The 21,980-nt window shown below is 42.8% G+C and overlaps 1 protein-coding gene and 1 long non-coding RNA gene across 7 annotated transcripts in view; one reads left to right on the forward strand and one right to left on the reverse strand.

Annotated features, from left to right (window-relative positions):
* The window catches only part of PCDH10 (protocadherin 10), a gene marked incomplete at its 5' end in the record, with an annotated part of 37,801 nt that extends 26,037 nt beyond the window's left edge, over window positions 1-11,764 (reverse strand). For all 3 annotated transcript variants that reach the window (XM_081092580.1, XM_081092579.1, XM_081092578.1), the window contains 3 exons: window positions 6,806-6,912; window positions 7,464-7,522; window positions 9,122-11,764. In XM_081092580.1, the coding sequence (XP_080948706.1) occupies window positions 6,806-6,912; window positions 7,464-7,522; window positions 9,122-11,764 (2,809 nt within the window). The remainder of the gene's footprint in view (window positions 1-6,805; window positions 6,913-7,463; window positions 7,523-9,121) is intronic.
* A 1,022-nt stretch (window positions 11,765-12,786) lies between these two features.
* The window catches only part of LOC308520094, a 60,844-nt gene continuing 51,650 nt past the window's right edge, over window positions 12,787-21,980 (forward strand). For all 4 annotated transcript variants that reach the window (XR_013996071.1, XR_013996072.1, XR_013996073.1 and 1 more), the window contains exon 1: window positions 12,787-13,011. This is a non-coding gene — a long non-coding RNA (uncharacterized lncRNA). The remainder of the gene's footprint in view (window positions 13,012-21,980) is intronic.

Raw genomic sequence — 21,980 nt, forward strand, 5'->3', positions numbered from 1 at the left:
AGGTTGACAAGACTATTACACATTATCTGATTATGGCTCGAGAAAACTCATTCAGTTTCTTAAATAAAGCATAATGATTTTGAGCACTATAGAATACTATTTGATATTCATTTGTATATTTAGCACTAATGTAGAAAAACAAGTCATAAACCAAGATAGCATTTTAATGTTTTTCTAAACATAGTAACACATTTATTGAATATGTCTTTAAACACGGTCAATTTGAAATAACCAAAGTAGGATTGGTCTGTATGTAAGAAACTCAAATGCATGTCTGGTCTGCATGGGATTTTTCTTGTTTGTTTAACCAACAGAGTAATATTTATTTAATGAACATACTTGATTGTTTCTTTCATAAACATCATAAGTGATTTGAGTTTTTGAGCAAGTTTAAGTTTTAAATTCCTGATGGGATTCTGTCACAAACTTATTTATTTGTTTGCATGTATATGTTAACATCTGTATATATAAAATAAAGAGAATTAATTTTGCAAAATTACTAACCCTATAGGTTATCCATGAATTAAAATTAATTGATTACATAAACTATGTTGAAGGAAATAACACCAAGCTTCTTATCACATATGATTCTCACTTTACAATGACCTTTTAAATTTAAATTAAACATAATGCAAAGTCTAGCTTCGATTATAACATTCCATTGACAGTTATTGTGCATAAGCCTGCAAATAAATTACTGATCAGTGAACTGTTGAGGAACAGAAACGTGAGCTGAAGCCAGGATAAGGTCCACATGTAAGACACGTCAGTGTTTCCCTAGACATCAGAGGTCAGTTTTTTAATCCTATTTTGCAAGCAGCTACATAGAAAGAAAAAGAGATGAGGGAAAAGGATGTCTCTGATGCATTGATATACCAGGTAGGTGGAAGCTAGAGAAGCAGAGAGATTTGTATTTTGACATACTATACTTATATAAATGCTCCCTATTAATAATGTGCATGGTGAGGGGGGCTTTATTTGTAATAGATGGAACTAACATTAAGACTAAAATTATTATCAGCAATTATTTATTTTTAAAAATAAATTCAGGTTATATGGAATTCGAAGCTGATGGAATTATTCAAATATTAAGATAGAATTGTACTATTGGATCCTGATCAAGATGGATACCTATTGCAAAATTTAGAATTAATACAATTTTTCATCACGTGACTGAAAATACCATTTTAAATATATGACAAGACTATTAATAATCTTTCACATATTTTGAGGGCCTGGAGCCAAGTTTTCCTATAATTATGCATATACTAGTAATAATCTTACACAGAGAAATTTGAATAAACTGGTTTCTCAACATCATTATGCAGATGATTATATTAGGAGGTACTTTTAGTAGAACTTGTTTTTATGGGTAGTTAATACTCAACTGTGCCCATTTTGTTCTCTTGAAGTGTATGCTGTTCTGCCTCTTGTAAATATTAAAGGCTAGTTAAAAGTCCCTAAGATGATCTAATAAAGTTTTCATGAGTTGAGAACCTGTACAGATAATACAACATATGAATAAAAAGAACAGTGGTGGAATAAGATAAAGTTTTTTGTTGAAAGAATCTTACTTGACTGAAGAAAAAAAAACAAACACACCTGTGGATAATGTTCTTGAGAAATTTGTGAACTAATCCTTTCAAATAGAATTACCATACTAATAACACACAGCTTTCTATAACTAGACTGAAAGATAAGGTGTCACAAATTATACACGAATATGTTTTACCAGTTTTACTGGTAAAGCAAGTGTACACATTTCTTATAAGGAAAATGCCATAATTTTAATAACACAAATAGTACATCAATAAATTTAAAATAACGAATAAAAATATTTATTGAAAATGAATTTTTTCTTTCTTTTTTATATATAGTTTGAAAGCAACATTTTTTCATAACCAGTCCTCATCTTAGGGAGCCATTGAAAGCCTAACATTATTTTGTCTTTTTTCATTTATCACTAGCTCTATTAAATATTATTTTAATGACCAAGTAGGCAGAGGTATATTTAAGTTTATTGGGATAAATGACTACATGATGCACAGGAATGCCTGGTATTTTACCATGTGACATAGTAAAATGACATATTAACATTCACATTGCTTGGGGAATTTTTTAATGGCTCTAATTGAAGTCCCAAGGGAAAGTAAATTTAACTTGATTTTTTTTGTTTTTGTCCTCATTCAAATGCTCTTACTGTAGTACCTATAGGATTTGTATAGCAGAAAAGTGCAGAACAAGCCTCAGTTTTGAAGGTATGGTAGTTTCTAAGAAATCTCTTTCTATATATATTTACTTGCAAATCTTCTCCTACTTATTTATTTTCACTTCTCAGGAATAATCTGTTCTACAAGGCATAACAGCTGATGTGATAGACTGCCTGTTATGCACAGATATATTTAGACAAATTTTAAAATATGTCTTTTATGACTGGCAAATAATTTGTCCCTTATTGTTGGAGACTGTGATAGTACCACTGAGAACAAATTATAATTTCAAAGATGATATATTTGTATTTAACTTGTACTGTTTCCTGATGAATGTAACAATATAAAACTATGTGTGCATTTCTCATGCACCAAACCTTCATAAAAGATGTTTATTATTTTCAAACATGATAAGTTAATTTTAAAGAAAATCAACACTTAAATTTTTTGAGGAAATTTCTAGTCTTGCTTTGACCACATAACACTGGAAACTGAGAGATATTAATTATAACCATAGAAATTGCTATAATTATTAGGATAATGTGGTTCGGAGGCAGATATTTATCAACATAGTTCAAACATAAAGTTCAAAACATGGCTATCATAGTTTTTCTCTACCTATTTTTTTTAAATGTTTATATTTTTTTCCACTTTCTCTCAATATTTTGTCATGTATTTTTCTAATTACAAATCTTTGTAGCTCAGACATTCACCACAAACCTTAGTGAGTTTTTGCAAACAATGGCGTAATTCAATTTATTTATAAAGCCAAAAACTTTGCCAGTCTCTAAATTCTTAGAGTTTTTGGAAAGGGAAATTTACATTTATGGTAATTCAAGGATTCTCTTATTGATATTAATACAGTTTATGATATAATTTACCTACTAGTTTATATTGATAATTCAAATCATTTTTTAAAAATGTATAGTCAAAATTTGACCATGTATTATGTATCAATCTCATAATAATTAGTTAAGAAATAAATACATTTAGATGCTAAGTTCCCTTGTAACTGAAAAAAATTAAGAGCAATTTGACATTTTAAGGTAACATTAACAGAATCACTTATTAGGGTTCTCCTCTTCAATATATATTTTCAGAAGCCACAATTATGAAAAATAAATTCATACTTAATTCTAGTATTATGCACATTGTATTTTAAATTAAAAAGCAACTTCTTACAACTTAATAGATCTCCTTAGTTGTACTCCCAATAATATGAAAATGTCTAAGGATATGCAACAAAAAATGTTGTACCAGTATTCTAAATGAGAAAAAAAAAAAGCCTATCTTTTAATCTAATGATAAAATAAACAACATTGAAAATATATATCTTTTAAAATCCACCTTGACTTTCTTTGGCTACTTCAGCTGTGATTAATCAGTTTTGCTTCTTGTGATGATTTATGCATGCATTTACCACATCTCCTTGGACTTTTGCCATATCTGACCAATACATCAATAGTGCACCAAAAATGACATGGAAAGCACCTTGACAAGGCTATAGGAAAAAAAGTTCCACAGAGCAGTGGTCAATCTGACGAATTTTACACAGGATCCAGGTGCAGTGGGAAACTGAAAAAGCTTATGTGATTCTCTGTGCAGCTGCCTCCGTATTTAAAGCCCTTCTATGAACAAAATTGGTGACTTCAAATGGCTTAGAAAGAGGACAAGTGGGGGGAGGGGAGAACAAAAAAGGAAAACTATTCATAGAAGAATAAATAGAAGGCATATCTAAATAAGTGCCTATAACATAATGTTAACATAGAAAAAGGATGTGGGAATACAGAAGAAGTTAGGAAGTTTAAACAGGCGAAGCACTAAGCCAAACAGTATATGAAATGCAGTATGGAATGCAGTGCAAGCTAAAGGAGAAAATTCAGATTTCTATATCTTTCCAGAGTTATTTCCCCTTGATAATCTGACCTCTTCCCCTTAAAATCCAGCTAAGAGAGATTTGCTTATTAGTATGAAATGTTTTCATATCCTAAACCTGAAAATGCATGTGCTTTGAATATTTCCTAAATATTGCAACATTGGAAGATCGATAATACCTGGCTTTTCAATGAAATGAAATGGTTATCCTGAAATGGGCTTAACTTTTAGAAAATGTTTTAGCTTTTTCATGTGGGTTTATAATACACAACATCAGTTTGACTGGAAAAAAGCATTAAGTAAATGCATTTTAATTCTCTGCATTTAGGATTGTATGCTTAAAAAAGAAAACATTCAAAATCATTCTTACAATGAAATTAGACATATTAAAACGGACTGCAATTCAGCACACAAAGGTGCGATTACTTCTTAATAAAAGTGTGCAGTTCCAATCCTGAAACAGCTATTCTTGTGCCCAGTATGTAGTGGCTGCCCTATAAACTGTTAATGAAATACACAGATTGTAGATTCTGTACTACTTTTACATGTTTAAAAACATAAGGATAGGGGAGAACTGGCCATTTTGATAAAGAAAAAGAAAAACTGTCTTACTTTTCAAAAATGTTTTTCAGAACATAGTTTAGTATTTTCATTTTCCTTTTAATGCTTTGACATCTCAAACCATGGAAAGAAACATCCCCACAATGGCAACACTGAGTGCCTATGAAATAAAACAACTACTGGAAGGTGCATGGGCAGGAATATATTCCCATCCACCTTCCAAATTTAGTGCTTTTTGCAGATGTTTATTCATTTCTCTTTCTTTGGTTAGGTGATTATAGCTCATTATGTCTGAGGGACTAAACTAATTGAAATGTTTATTGAGGTTGGAGTGCCACAGGAAAAAAAAGCAAACACACACACACACACACACACACACACACACACACACACACACACACCAAGCAAAGTGGTAGAGTTGGAAAGGAATAAAATGCATCCCAGGGAGCATTCAGCAGATCCTCAGTTTTTCATATTAAAGATTTTGTTTTAAAAGTTTTAAAAGGCTGACTGTTAAGTTAGACACTCCGAGAAAAGAATAGGAATGCATGATTCTAAATGTATAGCTTCTTAAGATAACAATAAATCATATGCCATATATAGGCCAAAAATGAAAGGGACTTTGTACTCCAATATAAACTTCTGGCAAGATCTGGTTTGTTGTCAGGTTCCCAGACACTAAATAGATGCTCTGTTCACTTAGCGTGAAGGCCTGCAAGGGGCAGGGACCTCCGGGGATTCTTGGCAGTTCTCAGGTCTCATTAGGTCTGCATATTAATGACTTGCAGCAAAATAAAGAGGCCCTTGAGCAGCCTTTCCCCCTCCTCCTGCCTGTGTTTCCCAAGCTTAAGGCAGCCTCAGACACAGCACACATTAGCCCAGTCTTAGGCTGGCAGCGGCCACTGCTGCCAGGCGACGGCGGGGCGTGTACTGCCCTTTGACACACTGCCTCAGCCCCATTCAGAGGTCCACCAAGTGTGTTGAGGAATGGGTGCTCTCGAGGACCAACGCTGCCTTGAAGAAAGGACCCTATCACTCTATGCTTATTACATCATTAATCAAAATAAAGCTCAAATCGCAAGCCAAAGAAGTTGACCCAGAGACGGTCCAATGGTGGACGTTTTTAGAAGTTACAAAAGTTGACTTGCCTTTCCATTTTCTTATGTATCAGATAAACACAAAACTTGATCAGAAAATAAAAAGTAAAAGAAAACAAAATTCACAAGCACCCTTTTAGATGAAGTGCAAATGAAAGGGAAAGAAAATCCAAACTTTATGAGACTATTTTCATTATGTTAAAGTACACATGCTATTTCTCTTAAGTGTTCCCTTTATGAGTTAGTAATTAGAGTTATCAGGGTCCTATAAAATGTCAAGAATAAATTCATATGGAAAAACTAAAGCAATATAAAATAAAATAAAATAAAATAAAATAAATGTATTCCATTGCGGCCCAATCAGTGACTACCATTAAGCCCACATATAAATATACATGGCGTCCAACTTTCTGACAGGTCATGGACCCTGTTGAAAATACAAGGAAACCTAACACACGTCAGGAAATACACACTATCAAATGTTTGCTAATGTCCTGAAGCCTCTAAGAACCCAGGGTTGGAAATCCTGCTTTCAACCTATTTATGACTTTCAATCACCATCTGTTCTCAAATTCACTACTTGGTGGCGTGCAAAATGCACTGTATGGAAAGAAATGTGGATTCGAGTCCCAGTTATCCACTTAGCCTCCTGTGACCTTGTACAGGTCAATCAATTTCATTCATCTTCACTTACCTCATCCACAAACAAGTCTAATAATATCTTAATTGACTGAAGACTGGGGACTGGCCCAGGTGAGAGATCTATGGCTTTTTGCATGCATTATAATTTCATTAAAGCACATTACATAAGGAGGAAATATTTCAAATTCTAATATATTCCACAATGAATTTCTAACTTTAACTCTCCAAAGGAACATTGCATTTTTAGAATCCTCTTTGAATATACAGTTATCAACATAGGATGACGCAGTCCTTTCCTGTAGAGGTAGCAACATTAAATTTACCAAAAAAAAAAAAAAATTACTTAGGACATCATCTTTTCTAGATTTTTTTTTTAAACTATAAAAGCCAGCATTTAGATTGCTCTTTGATCACACTTACCAGCTGACTGGCCACGGTTGGTGGCATCATGATCACTATCTCCCTGCTCACTGTCTCCATGACCACTGTCCTTAGAGCTTACTATGTCGGCTTCCTGGAATGCAGAACTAGAAGTACAAAAATGTGAACATTAGAATAAAAAAGGTGAAGTTACACACAAAACATTCTTCTGCCACCACATGGTCGCCAGTGGCGCTGCAGATTCATAGACCTCTGAGTTGGCTTTATTTCTGCATAAAGCTTGTTTTCATAAGCTGAAGCCTAACTCTTTAAAATTGAGCATTAGCAGTCAGTTTGAGCCCTTTAAGGCATGTAAAGCTTAGGCAATAGGAATTCTACCATTGGGGCTACGCATATGTGTATATCATTTTACACAGCAGGTGTGTATATATACCTGGAACAGTTAGGAAGACTATCAGAAACAGTGTAGGGGTGAAAACTGACAAAATATTCAAAAATATTTAGACACTTGTATATAAGATACCCACATTTTAATGTTAAGTAGGAAACCCAACTTAATTAGTATTTATGCCCTGCCTTAATTGGAAATACTTTGTATGTTGTATATTATATTATTGAATACTATACCTAATTCTTACTTGCAATGGGTAGTAGATTGTCCATACACCAAGCTAGGAAGTAAAAAATGAGTCCATACCTGTTAACTCGGCGAGGTCTGTCAACTAGATAGCTGAGCTCTGCTCTCTGATGTTTAGTCTAGAAAAAAAATAAATAAATCAAGAGCCTTTGAATGCTAAGGGTTAACTAATAGTCTGCTTTTGAGGTTGAAAACTAATTCTAACTTAATTGTGGACATTTTTATGGATTTCTATGTTGTCCTAAGATTTCAGCCCAATTGCTGGGAAAGGGCACGGAGATATGAAAAGACACCTCAGTCTAGATTTTCAGTAAAGGTTAAAAAAAATGCAGGTGTAAAAGGCCAATGTTAAATGTGTGGGCGTTTTTTAAGGAGAGAATGCAAATGACCTCACAGCTGGGGCTCATAAACGATTGTCTCCAATAGAGTCAACCTAGTTATACTTTGTAGTCTTTCTTTCAATGGCCTAAAAAAGTGTTTAGGTGTATACTGGTTGACACAAGAAAAACAGCACGCTCAATAAGCAAAAGTTTGGATGTTTTATGGAATTATTTTGTTGTTTATTTTCAAAATGTGCTTAAGATACAAATGAGCTGTACAAATATTCATGAAAGTCAATTAATAATATCTAAGACTCAAATAAATAAAATAACCTGCCAAGAAAGGAGTTCATAACTTTCCCTCCCACCAAAATCTTTCCCCCTCCAAAGGCCCTCTGCATCCTCCTCCCACCTCCACCACCCATACACCTCTTCTGGTCCAAACTTTCTTTTATATGAATCAACTCTGTTCTCCCTCTCCCTCCCTCCCTCCCTCCCTCCCTCCCTCCTTCCTTCCTTCCCTCCAACTTTGCCACTTCTCCATCTTTCAAGAATAAATCAGAATTGACAAGCCAAATCCTTTGATGAAGAAAGCCAACAGCAGTGATTTATCAAAAAAAAAAAAAAAGTGGCAAGAAAGTGATTATTAGCTAAGAGATATATTTAAGACAACAATTGTTTAAGCCTTCCGTTTAGTTTATGCTTACAGGGGCTTGTGCCAAAGCAACTTCATTCAAATTCACACTGTGTGGGCCTTCGGCTTCAAGAGCGTCTGTAAATGCTGTCCAGACAGAACTGAAGGCTTTTCTGCAACCCGAGTTCAGAGGACAGGAACCTGATAACTCGTTCACTACAACATGCGTTCGAGTTTAGACAACTGTGCAAAGTTAGACAATCTACAGCTTACTTTTACACGCGACTGAAAGCATCGTCGATAAACAGGGCAAAACAATGAACTTTATTAAGGCCTGAGACAGACGCAAAGAGAAAAGACCTTTGCCAGTGCCAGTAAGTTCCTCCACCCCATTTCCCCCTGTCCCCGCCCACTTGCCCCTTCGCTCCCAGATTTCTAAGAAGGGGAAGGACTGAGAGGGGGTTGGAATTTTAAAGCCAAGATGCCAGAGGGAAGAAAGCAAGTCCAAGGTGGCAATGCACCGAGGGTAGGAAATGAAAATAAACGTGGAGGGGTGGAGCGCAGAAAATAAGGGACAACACGTAGTTTAGATTACACACAAAGGGGTGGAAGAGGTGACCCCCCCCTCACCCCCCCACAGAGATACAAATAAGCTAATACCCTAAAAATAAATACACAGTGCACCAGGAATAACAGGGGCCAGGCTAGAGGAGGCTTTCAGATGGAGGAGATGAGAGATGGTGGTCCTTGCGCTTCAGCCTTACCTCGTTGGACAAAATGCTTCCGTTGGAGATGATGTCGGGCTGCTGGTCAGTGTAGCCAGTGACGATGGCCCCGCAGGGGTTGTGCTCCGTGTCCGTACTCCTAGAAGGGCTGCAGGGCTTAAGGAACATCAGGTCGGTCTTGGCGGACTCAGGGGTCAGGCAGACCTGGTAGCAGTAATTCTGGTTGTGGTGATGGGAGCCAAAGCCCCCGGACTCCTCCACGGGCACCTGGGCCGGGTTGCTGGTTACGTTGGAGCTCTGCACCAGCATGATGTCCGACTTGCTGAGTTTCTTCTTGCGAGCCCGGGCTTGGCGGCCGCAGCAGGTCGAGCCCCCGCTGCCACAGCAGCAGCAGAGGCAGCAATCGCTGGCCAGACACGTGTAGATGTTGAGCTTCTTCTCTTTTTGGCAGCGCACGGCCAGCACGATCATGGCCAGCAGGAAGATGAAGGACACCGAGCCCAGCGCAATGATGAGGATGAGGGTGAGGTCCAGCGAGGTCTCCCCGCCGCCGGAGCGGTTGGGGCGCTGGTGCTCCCCCGCCCCCCCGCCCCCGCCCCCGCCCCCGCCCTGGGGCTCCACAGCGCCGTCCACCAGCTGCACCACCAGGGTGGCGGTGGAGGACAGCGGTGGCTGCCCGTGGTCGCGCACCTCGATCACCAGCTCGTAAGGCCGCTGGGGGTCGCGCTTGGCCGGCACCCGGCGAGCCGTGCGGAGCTCCCCGGTGCGCCAGTCCATGCGGAAGAGGTTCATTTCGTTGCCCCGCACGATGCTGTAGGTGAGCCGGGCGTTCTCCCCGTCGTCAGCGTCCACCGCGGCCACTCGAGTCAGCAGGTAGCCCGGCTCGGCCGAGCGGGGCAGCACCTCGCGCGCGGGCGTCCCGTTGCGCCCGGGCAGGGGCGCCACGATGGCCGGGGCGTTGTCGTTCTGGTCCACGATGAGGATGTTGACGGTGGCGTTGCCCGCCAGCGCCTGGGGGCTGCCGGCGTCCCGCGCTTCCACCTGGAAGCTGAAGTCCTTGAGCTGCTCGTAGTCGAAGGAGCGCAGGGCGTACAGGTAGCCGTTCTCGGAGTTGATGGACACGTAGGTGAAGACGCTCATGCCCTGGATCTGGCACTCGAGGATCGAGTAGGCGAGCTGGGCGTTGGCGCCCTCGTCGCGATCCGTGGCGCTCACGGCGTAGATGTAGGCGCCCGGCACGTTGTTCTCGGTCACATACACGTCGTAGACCGGCTGGTGGAACCGCGGCGCGTTGTCGTTCACATCGGACACCTGCACCTGGATCGACTTGCTGGTGGAGAGCGACGGCTCGCCCCGGTCCCGGGCCACCACGGTCAGGGTGTAGGAGTCCCCCGCCTCGCGGTCCAGGGGGGCCTCGGTCACGATGGTGTAGTAATTCTTGAAGGAAGACTTGAGGCGGAACGGCACGTCCCCCAGCAGCTCGCACTGCACCTGCCCGTTCTCCTCCGAGTCGCGGTCGGTCACGCTGAACAGAGCCACCACCGTGCCGGGCGCCGCGCCCTCGCTCACCGCCTCCTTCACGGTGCTGAAGCTGATCTCCGGCGCGTTGTCGTTCGCGTCCAGCACCCGCACCAGCACCTTGCAGTGCGCGGGCACGGCGTTGGGGCCCAGGTCCTTGGCTTGCACGTACACCTGGTACACCGGGCTCTCCTCGTAGTCCAGCTCCCCGCTCACCTCCAGCCGGCCGGTGCGCGGGGACAGCCCGAAGAGCTCCCGCGCCCGGGGGGAGATGTGGCTGCTGAAGGAGTACACGACCTCGCCGTTCTGGCCCTCGTCCGGGTCGGTGGCGTTGAGCTGGAGCACCAGCGTGCCCGGCGGCGAGTTCTCGGGCAGGGACACCGTGTAGACGGGCTGGTCGAAGGCGGGCACGTTGTCGTTGGAGTCTAGTACTCGGATGGTGAGTAGGGCCGTGCCGGTGCGCTGCTGCTGGGGGGGCAGGCCCCCTCCCCCGCCGCCTCCCCCTCCTTCGCCGCCGCCGCCGCCTCCTCCTCCTCCCCCGCCTCCCCCGTCCACCGCGGTCAGCACGTAGCGGTGCACCGCCTGCTGCTCCCGGTCCAGCGGCTTCTCCAGCACCAGCTCGGCGAACCGGTTGCCATCCCCCTGGGTCTGCACGTCCAGGGAGAAGTAGCTGTTGGGGGTGATCTCGTAGTCCCGCAGGGAGTTGGTGCCGACGTCTGGGTCGAAGGCGCTCTCCAAGGGGAAGCGGGTGCCCGGCGTGGCGCTCTCGGAGATCTCCACGGTCAGGTCCGGCTCCGGGAAGGAGGGGGGGTTGTCATTGATGTCCAGCACTTCGATCTCCACCCGGAACAGCTCCAAGGGGTTCTCCAGGAACACCTCCAGGTGCAGGACGCAGGAGGGGCTCTGCTTGCAGATTTGCTCCCGGTCGATCTTCTCGTTCACGTACAGCACCCCGGTCTCCAGGTTGAGGTCCAAGTATGGGGTCCGAGAGTTGGGCACCGTCTGAAACCTGCGAGCCGAAAGTTTTGTAATGTCCAGGCCCAGATCTTCCGCGATGTTACCCACGAAAGTGCCATGCTCCTGCTCCTCCTGCACCGTGTAGTGAAGCTGGGAAAACACCCCTTCCACCATCCAGAGCAAGGCAAAAAATAATAGCACAATCATCTCCAACGGGGAAGGAAGCAGCTTCCCGCAGCCCGCCGGTCACCTCCCCCACCGGCACGAGAAAAAAAAATTAAATGCAAATAAAAGTGTTCTACGTGGGGGGGGGGGGGGATCCTGTGGCTTTCTGTCCTTAAAAATCTTATTCTTTTTGCTTCATTTTAGGGCTTCCCCCAGGTCAGCCTCATTTTTCAATCTTAGCGCAGGAAGAGTGGCAGGCGTCCCCTTTCCTCATCTGTAATCTTCCCACTGACCAATTAATAAAATAATAATACAATAGTCAGCGTCCTTTATTCCGACAGTCTTGGCGCAACGCGACGCTGGCAAATCCCAAGGAGGAAATTTCGATATTTCAAGACTGTCCTCGGTTTGTCTTCCTGCTGATGGGAGGCGAAGGAGGAGGGAAAGGAGGAGGAGGAGGAGGAGGTGGAGGATGAAGAGGAAGAGGAGAAGGAAGAGGAGATGCTGCCGGCACCGCTGAACATGCCTCTTAATGTCAACGGCGGGCAAATGCCAAAGGGCTTAAAAGCAGGGAGAGAATGTTGTGCCGGAAAAGCATATAACGGCTCTGCAGCATAAAACTTTCATTCTCTTCATTTCTCCGGATGAATGTTCTGGGCATTTTTTTCTTCTTCTTCTTCCTCTTTCGCTCTATTTGTATTTTTTGGCTTCCACAGTCTTGTCTCTCTCCGTCCTCATTCCCACAGTCCTTTGACTCTCTGCAGGTGTGATGAGCAGTTTCTTCCCTGCTGTTTCCTTCCCAAGCCTCTTTCCCTCTAAGCTGTCTCTCTTCCTTCCAGCCTTTCCCTCCTCCGGCTCAGCCCTGGAGCCTGCGATCTCTGCTGGCAGTTTCTGAGCTCCGAGCGCAACGCTTCTCTGTTTTTGCGCAGCGCCCTCATTCTGCCAACCAATCCCCGAGGAGCACCACCCCCCGAGCCACTGCTAATTGGCGGAACTGGCCGTCAAGTAGGCGCGTCACCTGGCAGCCGGGCGGGGCGAGAGAGAACCCGCGCCCCGGCGGTCGCAGTGAGTGTGAGTGTGAGAGCGAGGACCGCCCTGCCGGTCCCGCGGCGCCGGCTGGGGACTCTGGCGCGGAAAGTTCCCAGTCCCCAGCCGCAGGGAACCGAGAGGGAATAGAGAGGTTCCCCCGTTTGCATCAGCAACTGCGAGATCATAATAGCAACCACAGGAGCGGTCTCCTCTCTCAGGAGCGGGGTTTCCGATGACGCTAACATTCTTATTCCTTTAAGGTATTTTCCTTGCTACTGATCGTGGAAATAAATGACCGAGAACGGGAAAAAAGTTGCAGCGTGGCTATTAGTCGGCAGGGGTTACCTAAGTTAAGGAGCTCTGGCAGAGGCGGGCAGGGCATTTAAAAGCCGGATATAACACGGCCTGTGTCAGGCTGAGCGTGAGGGTCTGCAGGCGCCGCCGGGAACAGGCGTGTGGGTCGGAGGTGGGACTCAGCCCAGGAGGTCAGGGCTGGCCGATACTATGGACCTGCAGACGCTATAGACTCGCCTCCTGCCGTCTTCATGGCAGACCCACATGTCCTTACTGAATAGGTTAACTCGTCTGGGGACCTAGTTTGAGCTGCGAGCGCTTTGAGCAAAGACTGAGGGGCTTGTTTCATTTGAGCTCTGCCTCCAGCCCGCCGAACGCTCGCCTCCCGGCTTCGGGCACCGAGCACCGCCAGGCGCTGCAAGGAGCCTGCGGTAGCCCTGCGCCTCTCCCCGCCGAGTGCTGCGCGGCGGCGGCGCGCACAGGCTATTTCTTTTCGGCTTTATTTCTGACAACCGAAGATGCCCCCGCCCCCTTCCCTCGCCCCCCGCCCCCGCCCCCGTGCAAGACAGGGGCGCCAATGCTTGCCCAGCGATCCTTGCACGCTCGCTGCATGAGGACAGCGGGGCGGCTGAGAACTTGGGAGTGGGTGGGGGCGGCGGGTAGACCGGGCGAAACGCGGGGCCGTGTGTGTGTTTCTGCGGGGATCGGGCGATGCGCTGGCACATTCTGGGTGCTCTAATCCATCCTTCCCAGCCGCGGCGCACATAACAGCTCTGTGTGAGTCCCAGAGGAACCCCACCCCCCACTCTCGGGTCCCAAAGGATGCGCTTGGCGAGCTCCGAGTGCCCGCTCGCCAGGAGCGGGGGCAGAGCGGCGCGTCCACACGCCCAGCTCCTGTGAAGTTAGAATACAGCACGAACTCATCCATGCTGGAGAGAGGACTGCATGCCAATTCTCCAACAAATATATTTTAAAAACATAGTTCTATGTGAAGTAATGGACGGCGGGGAGGGCGGGGGGGGGGGGGCGTGTTGATTCACCAAAGCAGCACCTGTTCCGTTTCCTTCATAAGCCACGAGATAGGAGGGTCCCTGGTGGCTTCCTCGTAATGAATGACCCTAGAGTAACACCGCCACTACCTGCGAGAAAAGGAGATCCGTTTCCCCGACCTCAAGCTACGTGGCCGTTCCCGCCAGGCAGGGAATTAAGGACGGCGATTGTCCACGGACTTGCTTGCAGATGGAGCCAGGCCCCGACCAGTCCCGCGAGTGCGTGCCTACTGCCCTCCCCCCCCCCCCCCCGGCTCTTTGGTGGTGTTGGGTCCTGCCTTTGAGCGTTTAAAAGGAAAGGATGCCAGCAAAAATGGCTAATCCTTTTTCAGCTGCAGTAAATTGATGACTGGCCAAAGCCAAGTGGAAACCGCTGCAGTTAAAATGATTTTAGCGTCACGTCTTGCTACTGAGAACGGAGCGGCGCTTTACAAAAGGACCTGTGGATCAATGAAAAGGGGATTATAGTTTATCTGAATACGAATATGGCATTGCGTCTGTACTTTTACTCCCCCCCCCCCCCGCCCCCCTCGCTTTCTTTAGAACTGCAGGATTGAAAGGACAGGTTTTGAGCTCTTCAAGCTGACTCATCAGAACCCTGGAGCATTTTTTTTTTAAAATGACGGTAATTTTCTCATGTTTTCCTATGTACGTGTGGACACGCTTGTATGTGTGCGCGCGTGTGCGTGCGTGTTTGCGTGTGAGAGCCCTGCGGCTGAATGACAATGCAGATCCAGAATTTGGGGAAGAGGTTTTTGTTTTCAAAATGCAGGTGAAGTTTGAGCAGACTTGGGGCGTTCGCTGAGAGCCGAAGGGCTTCCTGAGGTGGAGAGGAGGATGTGGAGAGATGGTCAGATTTGCCTGTAAATAACCACTACATCCACTGCAACGCTTGAACCGCTTTTTATTTTTTTTATTTTCTGGTAGCAGATGTGTTTGAACCGGGACTCTCTCCGCAAACGTGGGTTACAAGCGCCTCCTAGCGGCAAAAGTAGCATAGGGCAAGCCCGAGAAATTTGCTTGGAGCTCTTCTCTCTCTCTGGGAAGGGCTCGCCTGTGGGGGGCTCTGCAGGATTTCTTGGGTCACAAAGGCCTGAGACCGCAAGGGCCACGCCGGTCCGGGGCCTGCAGAGGCCTCGCCTCTCTGACCTGTAGTCTCTGAGGCACCCTCGGAACCGGCGGGGTGACGACGGGGTCTTCTGCCAGAGTCGCCCGCCTCCCTCTGGGTAATGCAAGAGCATTTTGCTGGGGACCAAGATTCACAGAGTGGGCACAGATAGCCTTCTTTACCTCCGAAACCTGAAACCATTGAACAGCCCCGCCCTGCCACCCACCAAACAAAACAACACTTTAAATTTGCCTCTTAAGTATAACTGGTTTCTTCTCTCCCTTGCTGTGTCAATCAAGCAGACCTCCCCCCTCCCTTTTTCTTTTTCACTCTCTTTGGTGGACCCAGAATTTAGTGAGGCCATGAGCATAGAAATAGCCTCCGTGGTGGGTTGGGGACCTTTGAAGTGCAGGATCTCATACCGTACTGTGTCCCTGGACACCCCATCCCTGGGCAGCAAAGGGAGAGGCAATCTCTAGCGAACATAATCTTGCCCCCCACCTCCGTGGCCCCTCCAGGAGGGCCAACCATCGGGGTCAAAACAAATTGCGTTCTAAAGCAGAAGGGGAAAGTGGTGATTATTTGGAGGGAGGATATCAAAATCAATTTTCATAAAAGTCTTGGTGTATGAGAGTGATAAGGCACCTTCCTCTCTTTCATTGGGCTCTAAGTGCAGCAGAAATAGGGGGGCACTAAGGATCCCACACATGCATTTTACATGCCTAGTTACAAATTCTGAAACTAGGTAACCGGGTTGCTGTCTTCCCTACCCTTTCTAGAATAGGTGGGAGGGAGACACGTTTGTTAACCAGCGTTTGGATAAATGAGTGTTTGCAGTGACTTAACTTGACTTGAAAGCAATTTGTTTCTAAATCCTCTTGTTATTGCAGTGTGCCCAGAGCCTTGAGAGAAGACTTTTTTTTTTTAAAGAAATGGAAGACAAAAAATTAAAATTGTCAATAAAGAGTATTTCAGACTCCAGGCTCTCCCAGGATTGAGCCAGATGGTTCTGGGCACTTGTCATTTCCAGCAAGGAGGGTGCAGAGAGCAAAAGCAAAGGACCTGCCTGGGCTGCATTGCATCCTTTCAGGGTAGCCATGCAATAGGAGTGTTTGTAGCAGGGTAACCTAACAAGAGGTGGGAAGGCAAAGCTCTGGAGCCAATACCACAGACTGTGTTCGCAGACTGTGTTCGCTTTTATTCTAAAGAGTGAATGTGGGCCAGAGATTCTTGGGGGAGAAAATACAGCCTATGCTATGTAAGCTTTCAGGTAATTCTTTAGTGGCTGTGTTCTAAGGCTTTGAACCCAACAGAGAATAAGCCAATCCATGTTTTGGGGGACTGAGAGTACTAGCTATTCCGTGAAGCTTTATTTGATATTCAAAGTAGAAATGTTCTCTGTTTTGTTTAACCTAGTTAACATTGGTGTGGCTTCACGCTTCAGTGTCTTTCCAAGTGAGCAGACAGGGCCAGCATTTTGTTAAACTCTAGACAGTGAATTAAAAGCACTGATGAGCTGAAGCAGCCCTCTAATGCAAAATGACAAATTGCACTTAAGCAATACATGAACAAGAAAATGATTTATGGATTTTTACAATGGTCTGAGCAAATGAAAGCAACATGAATTATACATCCTAATGCTCACGGTATCATTTTCTAATAGTACTGTTTCAGTTCAGATGCTATACTTTCACCCTTTCTATAAGAGATATTGATCAATAAGAGGTCCCAGAATATTTTTAAATTAGGCAATGGTGTTTGATACTGCTTGCAAATAGATATATTTTTTTTCTTGAGTATGGGTAGGTGGTAGTGATGAACATTGAACATACTAACATTCCTGTTATCTCTCTTAGTGATAAATAAATAGTCCTTTGGATTTATATTTTGTCCCACATCTTCCTTCAGAATCAAATAAATTGGTCTTATTAAGAATGACAATCTTTATTACATCATGGCTCCTTTTTCTGTAAATCAAAATGCATTACCTCATCTTACCCTTTCTTTCATTGCTTTGGATATTGAAAAATCTCATTTCTCCAAAATGTCTTTATCCTTTTCATATTTGTTTTATCCTGTTTTGTTTTGTTTTTCAGAACATTGTTCAATCCCATAGTGTATTAAAGACACACTTGAGTTAGTGAAAAGGTGATAGCCTTAGCTGTTTGTTTTTCCCTTTATAGACAAAATACATCTTATGGCTGTTAAACTATAGAAGAAAAATCAATCAGATAAATTTTTATATGGTTGTTTTGCAGCCTGAAAAACTTTTAAAAATCTAGTTATGATGAGTTATGATGAGTGAATACTTCTATCATTTTTATTTAACCATTTGTGGCTTGTATAACTAAGCATTTTGGAGTGTGTGTAGAATTTTAAGTGAAGACAGTGTCTTTACTATATTAATACTCAACCACAGGAAAGTTCTAATTACCCAGAGGCCTCTGGAGTCACATTATTAGGCTTACTCTTAATTATTCAGGTTTATTAAAAAAATATTGAATTCCAGCTTCTGCTTTTGACAGCATTAATAATCACTCTTACTGAAAGTGTACTGAAATCAATGATGTGATTAGGATTGTAAATAAGAACTACGAGACATCACCTTTAAAAAGCCAGCTGCTTTGTTAACAGAGGTGATGTGTGAGGTTTACTGATGAGGTAGAAATGAAGCTTTAAACACTAAGGTTGGTGTAGAACAATTTCACAAATTAATTGTAAGCCCCAATAAGTTTATATGAGTAAGAGAAAATGAGTCTAGAACTCTCTTTTTCCATCCTCAGTGGGTTTGTTTTTTTATTGATAGTGGGTATATTTCTTATTAGTATCAGCGTAGAAGCCCCTTGACTTTCTAAATACAGAATGAGATTACCCAAATTGTAATTAGGGTTACAAATCATCGTGTTATTTTATGAAGAGTTTGACAATGTTATTGGAGGCAGATCATGAAAAGAATATCGAACATAGCTTGAGAATTAAATAGTAAACAGAATAGATAAATAGATGCATCAATAAAAAAAAGTTTTTATTTAAGTTCAACTGCCTGGTTAATATAACTCTTTATATAAGAAGCTTGATTTTTATGATCCCTTACTTAAATATCTTGAAAATGCTATACTGTAAAATATTTGTTTTATTGAAATTTCTAGTTTGTTTTTTAGGTAAAAGTGATTAACGTCTTTTAAACAGCCAATGTGTGCCAAGCATTTTTACATAAGTTATAATATCGCCCCCCCAATATCTATAGGTATTATTATTCATCTTAAAATATATTTCTATTATACTCAATTCCAGAAGATGTGTTTTTAGTAATCTGTATTTGACAAAGGTTTTTTTTAAGTTGCTTATTTCAAAGAAATCTTACCTAAGATAGAAAATCCATTGTATATTACAAGTGTGTTAAAAACACTTTATCTCTCACAACTAATGAAATGCATTCCTTCTCTCTACAAGTACTCCAAAGTGATCTATCATCTCAGGATTTTTTCTAACTTTTATTTTATATCATATGTACCATGTTGACTGGATAAATATGAATATGTGCTTACAGTAGTCTCTCGGGATCCATGGGGGAATGGTTCCAGGACCCCCACAGATACCAAAATCCACAATGCTCAAGTTCCTTATATAAAATAGTGTAGAATAATGCAAACAGCTGTCCCTTCACATCTGAGGATTCCCAACGTGCCAGGTTGGTTTAATCCATGGGTATGAACCCAGGGAGACGGAAAGCAGACTGTATATTTATTGAAGAATATAAGTGGATCCTCGTAGTTCAAACCCACGTTGTTCAAGGGTCAACTGTACCTTGACAGGTATTCTGAATTGTGTTTTTCCATTGATTAGGTCACAGTGACAAGCTAAGAATTCCTCTGTGATTAGAAAATTAGATGATATGAGTAAATATGGCTCGAATGGTAGGACATCTGCTGTCTTAGAATCAGAAGATGTAACTTGGAAGCATGTTTGAGGGTCTGGCTCAGTGGTTGAATGTCAACCTATGAACCAGGAGGTCATGGTCAATTCTGGTCAGGGCACATGTCTCAGTTGAGGGCTCAGTCCCCAGTGTGGGGTGGACAGGAGGCAGCTGATCAGATTCTCTTTCATCATTGATGTTTCTATCTCTCTCTCCCTCTCCCTTCTATACTAATAAAAGGATAATATGCTAATTAGACCGGGTCAACCAGCCATCTTCCAGAAGTCCGACTTCCTTCCAGATGAAGCCATGGTGGTGGGGGCCGAGGCAGAGTCAGTTAGGGGTGAAATCAGGCTGGCAGGGGGTTAGGGGTGATCAGGCTGGCAGGGGAGGGCAGTTGGGGGTGACCAGGCCAGCAGGGGAAGGCAGTTGGGGACATTAGGCAGGTAGGCAGGTGAGTGGTTAGGAGCCAGTCGTCCTGGATTACAAGAGGGATGTCTGACTTGAGCATTATTTAAAAACATAAAACTATACGATAACTACACCTATAATAGTATCTGGCAACTTAAATAAAGAGATAAACTGAGGCAAGCTCAGATGACCAGAAACTGAGTTTATTTGGGAATAGCAGAGGAATTGAAATTTGGAAATACAAACTGTAGCAAGCTCAGGTGAGTCTGTTGAGGGCTTGGGGTGGGCCATATCTATAGGCAAGGAGTGCAAAGAGGGGGGAGTCCAGCCAGAGAATTAGCAGTAAGCTCATTGGCTTGAGGATAGGGAGATACTTGGCTGATGTTTATTGGACAGGAGAAAACTTCCAGTTTTCCCTAAATTAGGCAATTGAGGGAAATTGGTCTCTCAGTTGTTTGAGGGCAAATGCACGCAATTCTTCATTTCCTATTCTCCAGTTCCATTTTAGATTGAGATCCTTTCATGTATCCAATATGTTGTCACTCCAGATATATTTCTTAAAAGGGCTTAACATCACGCTGTTCAGGTCAATTCGTAAAGGCTGATAAAGACAACCACCACCACAACTCCGAAAGCAAAGGGGAAAAGCTCACCCCCACAATAGCTCCCAAACAAATATTTGAGGGACAGCAGAAATGGGAAGCTCTTCCCATGACACAAGTACCCGCTCCTGAGACTGCTCCTTGGGTAGCCCATGGCAACTGAAATCTCTGGTCATGGGAATGGATGGAGACTCTGGAAGGGGAAAGCAGGCCTGAAAGTTTCCCACCTGCCTGTTTTTGCAATGTGAGTCCCCTCTGACACTGGTGTGGAAAGAGGTGCAATTAAGACCGGTAGCCTTTCAACATATTCCTGACTAACAGTATTTTTTTAAAATCCATTTTCTTGGTGTTGAGGTCCCAGAAACCTAAGGAAGAGGCTTCTTTTAGTTGGAGAGTCCTTAAATAGTAACCCATTTTTCAGATTCCAATTGGAGAGGGATTTTGGGAACAGTGAGATTTGTTTCAAACATGCACAGATAGTTGGAAAACGCTCTTACTGGTTGTTTCATGGTTACGTCTTACAAAAATATAGAGTATAATTTTTTTAAGTTTTTTGCTTCATCACTTATTTATGTTTTAGCATATTGCTCCTTATCCGATTAACTACATCTTTTTTACAATTAAAATGTAGAAGGATTTGTTTACCTCTGAATGGCAAAGAATGAATAGGTATCAGCCTAGAGCACATAATTTATTTACTTAAAAAATCTCTTGATCTTTATCATGATTCTTTTTAATAGAACATCAGAATTAAGCTAGGCTGAAAGGAAAAATTTGTTTGCAATTTTAAAATGAGTGTCCCTTTAAAACAAATGCTTCTCTTCCTCCTCCTTAAAGTTAGTAGTTTGGGTGTAGCTTAGTACTCTCATAATTTATGTAATATTTATATGTTTAAAATAAGGACATGCATGGGAGCATGAGATCTGATTCATAGAACAGAGACAGTAACATGAGCCCCTCTTTATTTTGGTGTTCTTAAATTTTACCTACACATGAAGCAGTTTTCTATATACAGGAAGAAACGTTATTGATGTTCTAGTTTTATTTTAACTCTAATAATTATGGATAAAATGGATAAAGAAAAAAATAAGGTTATGGAATTTAAGATCATTTTTTTTTAATATAGCACGACAATTTTAAATTGTTGATGCTCATGCAGTTTCTGCTGAATTTTTACTGTGTTTGGGGATATTTGTGAATTGTTTTCTTATATCTGAGAAGAATGTGTTATATTTCAGAGAATTATAGGTGGCAGTGTACACAGCTAAATTCCAAGTTTTATTGCAGGTATAAAGAAGATATTTCAGTTGGTTAACAGTTTCATATTTAAGCATTTTGTCATTCTAGCCCCCATTCTAAATTACCCCTCCTTTTTTTTTTTAATTTAAAAACATCAAATAAACTCCCTCAGGTAATAGCTTGCTCTTGGGAAGTATTTTGAATATCATGTATATTCTGAAAGTGGTTTTTTTTTAATGTTATTAAATAAAGATGTATTGGAAAGAGTATAATATTGACTAAACAGCTGATAAAAATCAGAATTTTAAAGCTGAAAGGAATTTAGAATTACATCTCAAGCCAGTGACAGAGAATTTTTTATTCTGTCTGTTTAGATTTTCTGTTTTAAAAGTTACAAGCAAATGTGCTTTGGTTGCCTGGTGGTAAAAATGCAATGCTTTCTTGATTTACTATCCTGAGGGGTGATATCTATCCTAAAGAATGCTAAGTACAAAACTGCTATTCTTTAGGCCTGATATCCACCGTGAATGCATGATAATAGATTATAAATGATGTAGAGAACTGAATAAGCCTTAAGTTGATGATCAATAACTGTACTGTGACATCTCAT

Source organism: Myotis nattereri, assembly GCF_964212035.1.
Source record: "Myotis nattereri genome assembly, chromosome: 5".
Classification (NCBI taxonomy): Eukaryota; Metazoa; Chordata; class Mammalia; order Chiroptera; family Vespertilionidae; genus Myotis; species Myotis nattereri.